The sequence below is a fragment of the Egretta garzetta genome, unplaced genomic scaffold (assembly GCF_000687185.1).
Source record: "Egretta garzetta isolate BGI_Z169 unplaced genomic scaffold, ASM68718v1 scaffold332, whole genome shotgun sequence".
NCBI classification, from domain to species: Eukaryota; Metazoa; Chordata; class Aves; order Pelecaniformes; family Ardeidae; genus Egretta; species Egretta garzetta.
In genome coordinates, this window is record NW_009258879.1 from 638,770 (window position 1) to 644,826 (window position 6,057).

Genomic DNA, 6,057 nt, shown 5'->3' on the forward strand with positions numbered 1-6,057 from the left:
GGCAGAGAGTCCTGTGGTGGGACGGCTGCGTACGTCGCCCGAACCTCTTGCCCTTCGCCCTAAACGTGCTGCTGCTGCGTGTGCCCCCATCGCCGCCCTCCTCTCACCGAATCGCATCCAGTCGTAGTCGCTCAGGCAGTCCATCTTCTGGCAGAAATCCTCCAGCACCCAGGCAGGCATGCTGTGAACGTACAGAGCCGGGGGGGAGCCCCCTTTCAGGGCCAGGGGCGGCTGCTGCAGGGTCATTGCTTCGCAGTCCCTCTCCAGAGAGTCCTTTGTCCCCACGGTGGCCATCAGCAGCGGCTGCGCATGGTGCACGCCTAGGGCAGGGACTACAGCTACAGGCAGTGACGCTCACCAGTCTGTGTGCTGTGGAGGGTTGAATTGCTCGAAAAACTTCCTCTTCTCAAAGGGGCTGGCCTTGACAGGCTGTCCCCACCCCGGCCCGACTTGCTTTTTGCTGGGGGAAGAGCCGAGTGACACAGGCAATCGTTTCTGGGCAGGGTCAGACCACATTCCACTGCTTCCTGCTCCGGCTGACGTCAGGCCCGGGCCCCAAATGCAAATCAGATTTTCCTTTCCATGAGCGCTTACTGCTCCAGCCTGGTTGCCAAATTGTAAGTTTCGTGTGATGGAGGTGAAAGATGCCTTCCTGCGCGTCACGTGCGGCTGGTATTGCCGACAGGCTGTGCAACGGCTGCTCGCAGAGAAAGTGAGGTGTGTGTAGGCCAGGAGCGGTGCCCGGCAGAGCCGGCTGGCCCACGAACAGTGAATTTCTTACGCACACTATGGCAAGGAAAAGCTGAAAAATGTGATATTAATGTAGCTACAAGGTCAAAAACCAGAAAAAAACCCAAACAAAAATATGCAAAGTGTATTATTATTTAAAATATCACAACTGAAAGACTTCCTTGGGACCTAACTGTTTTAGCAGTAGCGCTGTCTCAACAATAACAGTTAAATTTATGGGGTTTTTCCTCTCCCTTTTCCCTGCCTACTGTCCCTCTGACACATACCTAAACTCTGTAGTGGAAAGATGGCCAGAGCATCTCTGAAAGTCAGGTCAGATGGGACTGGAATTTGTGTTGCAAAGAATTGTATAAAAGCAGGAAGAAAGGACACTTCTTTCCCTTGGGTACTGGAAAAAAACATGTGAAACCTTTTGTACTATTTGCCTCATGGGAAAACGAAGGGAAAGAACGCATATAACTGTACATACAGCTTCAGTTTCGCACTAAACATTATATGTAATAAAAGGTTTTACAAGGGAACTGAAATTTACTTTTTCAAATGGAGACTAGAGTGATGCTATATATTCCTGTCGTTTGGCCTTCACTTCCAACGATGAGGTATGAGGCAAGACCCTGCACTGCTGCGTGCTCTCCTGGAGCCCTCGGATGCTGCACCAATGTCAGAACAATTGGTTATTTCTCTGTCTTTGTCGCCTTTGCTGTGACCCGCCACTTCCTGCAGCAGCGCCTTCCCACCGCACCGCACCCTGCAGCTGGGCCCAGCCGGAGCTTTCGGTCTGGCCCTGGCCCCTCTCGCTCTCAGTGTACTGCTGCTCCCGTGACTGCCGAACGAGACCGTCCTATGGCTCCGACTGAAAACTACCCAAATTTTTAATGTAGTTGTCACAAGTAAATGACGGCTTTCGCTCCTTACTAACCTAGCTGAGTAACTAGTGGGAGGCTCCACTTCCCAATGTTCACGTCTTAGAGCCAGCCGGGGTTTTCTCCGGTCTTTTTTTATTCTGATCCAAAGGAGCACTCCAGAACAGGAGAAATGGTACACTTTCTTGTGTATGCTGAGCATTTCTCCAGAAGTTTACCTATCTGTAACATCTGGCTTTATTGTTTATTTTTTAAACATATTTTATCAACAGGAGTTCTTTAATGACCAAAAATTTCTGGTACCGCGTTTATGCACCTGCTGTAACAACTATAACCGAACAGGCTATTATGTCAATTGCTTCCTTACATCTGTGGCTGCCTTGCACTTTGAGTAAATAGTTGAGCCATGGGTTTGGCTGAAGACCAAAGGATACCACAAATATTATGAGCTATTGCATTTCAACAACAAACAATATGTAATCAAATTGGGTTTATGCTAGAATACCTCTAAGTTAAACCCCCCCCAAGATACACAGCTGGGCTGAAGTTATCACTAAACAAGTCTGTGGTAGGGTCTTGCGAGCATTTGATAATTTGACTCTTACGATGAGCCCAGCTAAATGAAGGTGTTGTTTAACAGGCTCACAATCACTGCCAGGTTGGTTAAAAAGACAAGACAGAGCCAGCAAGAGCTGTAGCGGAACTGTCAGACTCTGGCGAGAGGATCAAATGTAACATCAGGTGTGACTCGGTGGACTGTAAAAACAACACCTGGTCAGCTACTTGCGAGAGATGTTTTTAAGTGCTTCTCATCACAGAGAGGAAGTCGCTACATTTTTAAACCTGATGTGTGAAAAAAAAAAAAAAAGGTATTTCATGATTTGTCAACAGGAAAATCAACACTTAGATGGTATGCGAGAGCTAAATTAGTTAAGCAGTTACAGAATTTGTATCACAAGATGTATTGCAAGAAAACAGCTGTGGGAGGAACAGGGGAGGCAGCTGCAAGAACAGGGTTCTGCACCAGACTTTGTGTTCAGTCCCTTCTTCTCCCAGACTCCTTGCATAACTTGGGAAAACTCAATTTCATCTGCAAAATGGAAGTAGAATTTCCTTTGTTATCTTGTCTAGGGCAAGTATACAACTTCAAGCACGAAATCCCTCTTGCTATACATTTAGCAAGAGGCAGTCATTATTTTAAAAATAAAGTACTTCCTATTCTTAGCGGCTGTGCAAAGAGTAGTCAGCTACTGTTGGCGGGATGAAATGACCGTATAAAGCTGTGAAGCCAGATCCAAACAACGTACTTTGGTACTAAAAATCAGACGCTACAGCGCCTAACTTGAGAGATGGGTGCCTGGTGTGGAATCCAAAAGTCCCCGTCTGGCCTCTGCTCTGCGCATGAGGCATTTGCCACCTCAGGAGGGGATCGAGAGCAGCAAATCAACACAAAGCATCCAGGACTAGCTGTTGCCCATCAGGAGCTGCATGACTTCCAGGAGTATTGCAGGAATACAAGCACACAGTCACAAGCACTATGAAGTTATTTGACAGAATTAAGAGTAAAAAGCACAGATTTACATTTTTATGACAAAGATCAATTCGTACACTTCAAGTATGTAAGAAAAACAAGTCTACAAAAAGGGGCGATATTTCATACTTACAGAATACGTTGACAGTCTGTTTCATGGCTGTGTTTCTTACAACATGTAACTGGAAAAAAAACGTATGCCACAGAAATGACCTGCTATAACCTCCTGGCAATCTGCTTCTAACACTGAAGAGCGCTACGTCTGTTACGTGGTGGACAACTCACGTATCTGCCAAAAGCAATGCTGCTTTGAGTTATGTGTGTACATTCACACAAACACACATCCCAGCTGAGGCATGGGGGGAGCAGAACATAGGCAAAGATGTGTCTTCTCTGCTTATCTAGCCTGGAGAAAGCATGGATCTGTTTGTGAGCTGGACCTAGCAACAGGCCCTGCCTGCTGTCTGTTCCTTAGGGGACACCAGCAACTCGAGTGGCCCACACTCCCCGAAAAGGCCTCCCGCTACCACCTGAACTGCTGCATTGTGATGGGGACGGGTAGGGCTCAAAGCATCCACCCTCTATGAACGCTGCCCGGTAAGCCTGCACAGGCAGCTGGGGAAGCAGGTGTCCCAAAGGCATCCCAAAACTCGGATCCAGTCTATACAGCTGACTAGGTCGGATCACCTTGAGATCAGCTAGGCAAGAGTCCAATCACGAAGGACAAGTAAGGTGTTCAGGGTAGGATCTGTGTAAAAACGGGTCAGCCTCAGAGTGGGTATGACAAGGCTTTATAAATGCAGAGGTTAAGAGGCAGAAAAACCCCCAAGCATTTACACGTGTCATCTTTCCACCAACATAACGGTTCAGGTCAGGTCCTCAGAAGGTGGTGATGGAAACCCTCGTGTATACAAACACCCCCCGCGCTTTGTGATTCACAGGCAAACCTAGGCTAAGTGCGAGGGGGTGAAATTCCATCGAAAACAAATCATGTAGCAGAACTGGTGTTGGCCTGACACTTACGATCATTAGAGTCTGGATTAAGTTCATCCTTGGCGCAATTTACTTTCTAATACAATGAAAGTTAATCTCTACGCATGTTCTCCAAATAGATGCCCCGATTTTACGTCCCTATGCAGCGCTCCGAGATAGTCCAAATAAAGCTTCTGAGCTTCATCTGCGCAAGGCCTCCAGAGTCACCGGTTTGCGATACACACAATGAAGAACAGAACTGAACCAGCAGGAACCCGGGGTGCTTCTGTGTGCTGTTTAGTCTTTTGGATCTGACTTACCATCATCAATTTAACTGAGTTTATGTTTCAGAACTTAAATACAGACGTTCTTTCTTGGCGTGTTTCGCAGTGACTACCCCTGCTTAAACTCAGTGTTTTGCTACTTCAAGAGTCTGGAGTGAGCAATCATGTTATTCCAGAATTCCATTCCTCAACATGTCACTTCTCTCCAGAGAAAGCCGCTGAAGATCCTTCCTAATATCAGGATGATTTTCCAGCTCTTCATACAATGACCGAACAATGTCCAGTTTCCTGTAGTCCACCGGTTTGACCAGACTGCGAACAACCTGGAGACATCTCTCTTTCAGGGTGAACACTGAGATTAAAGACAAACACACACACACGACCTCGTCACAAGGGCTGCTGCCTCAAACGTGGGGAGTGCTTCTCCAAGCACAGAATCACAGAATGGCAAGGGTTGGAAGGGACCTCGGGAGATCATCTAGTCCAACCCCCCTGCTAAAGCAGGCTCTCCTAGAGCAATCTACACAGGACTTCATCCAGGTGGGCCTTGAATATCTCCAGAGAAGGAGACTCCACAACCTCCCTGGGCAGCCCGTTCCAGTGCTCTGTCACCCTTAGAGTAAAGAAGTTTTTCCTCACATTCACCTGAAACCTCTTATGTTTCAGTTTGCACCCATTGCCCCTAGTCCTGTCGCAGGACACCACTGCAAACAGACTGCTTCCAGAACGGTAACACGTAGCAGCGTTACTCACAACACACTAAACTCACCAGGAAGAGAGGAAAATAACTCAGTGTTTTCTGCCGCGAGGCGCCCTGTGGAACTCAGAGACTGCTACAGACGAGAGGTCTGTCAACAGGGCTAAGTGACACCGTGCCGCAGCAGAGCGCTAAGTGACACCGTGCCGCGGCACAGCTCTAGCTAGAAACCCTCATGATCTCCGATTTCTGAGGTAGATTTTATTATCCGAGTGCTTGATTTCTCACTAGATCCTGAAGTCCCAAAAGGTCAAGTACAAAACCCCCTCAGTTTCCGCGGCTCACGCACGTTTACCTGGCAGCGTGATGTCTGCTTTATTCACATTGGGAGCCGCTACAAACAGCTCCTGCTGGTTGACGAGGAGCCCATCGTTTGTCCCCGCGTCCCGGAACAGCCAGAGGTGACCTGAGGAGAGACCAAGGTGCAAACACCGCAGTGAGGGTGCTTTTTAACGAGCGGTTTTGAAGGGCCCCCGTAAGGAACCCAACTCTCGTTTGGAGGCCACCGCCCCGGTTGACTGCGTGACTGGGGGACGGAGGAGGAAGAGGGGGAAGGAACACGGAAAGCAGCTCCAGCTTCCCGGAACTGCTGCGCCCCGAGCCGGGATGGCGGCGATTCACCCGGGGGACAACCCCGCCTGAAGAAATCCCTCCCGGTCCCGCGTAGCCGCCACCCACCCCGGTAGCTGTGCATGATCCTCCCGGTACGCGGTTGGAGAACGGGGTAATAACGCGGTCTGCCTTCGAAATCGACCCAAATCGGGAGAACGGAGCGGGGGCTGCGGTTGTTAAAAACCACTTCGGATAGTTCGCGGGTGTTAATGGAGCGCAGGCAGGGTCCCCCGACGCCGCTCTCCGGACCCGGACCCGGCGGCGACATCGCTCGGCCCGCTCCCCGTC

At 49.2% G+C, this 6,057-nt stretch overlaps 2 protein-coding genes across 4 annotated transcripts in view; both read right to left on the reverse strand.

Moving 5' to 3' along the window:
- Positions 1-3,365, reverse strand: part of IRAK2 (interleukin 1 receptor associated kinase 2) — a 23,414-nt gene extending 20,049 nt beyond the window's left edge. For 2 of the 3 annotated variants that reach the window (XM_035889439.1, XM_035889437.1), the window contains exons 1-2: positions 3,278-3,365; positions 108-802 (exon numbers count right to left, since the gene is read on the reverse strand). In XM_035889439.1, coding sequence (XP_035745332.1) covers positions 108-294 — 187 coding nt within the window. In that variant the 5' untranslated portion in view covers positions 295-802; positions 3,278-3,365. Of the gene's footprint in view, positions 1-107; positions 803-1,016; positions 1,139-3,277 lie in introns of all 3 variants that reach the window. The other variant, XM_035889438.1, reaches the window with a different exon arrangement.
- On the reverse strand, positions 1,438-6,051 carry VHL (von Hippel-Lindau tumor suppressor). Its single transcript, XM_009633827.2, has 3 exons — positions 5,836-6,051; positions 5,453-5,563; positions 1,438-4,752 (listed from the first exon to the last, which is right to left on the reverse strand). The coding sequence occupies exons 1-3, from the start codon at positions 6,035-6,037 to the stop codon at positions 4,568-4,570; spliced, it is 498 nt and encodes a 165-aa protein (XP_009632122.1). The 5' UTR covers positions 6,038-6,051; the 3' UTR covers positions 1,438-4,567.
- Positions 6,052-6,057: the final 6 nt, after the last annotated feature.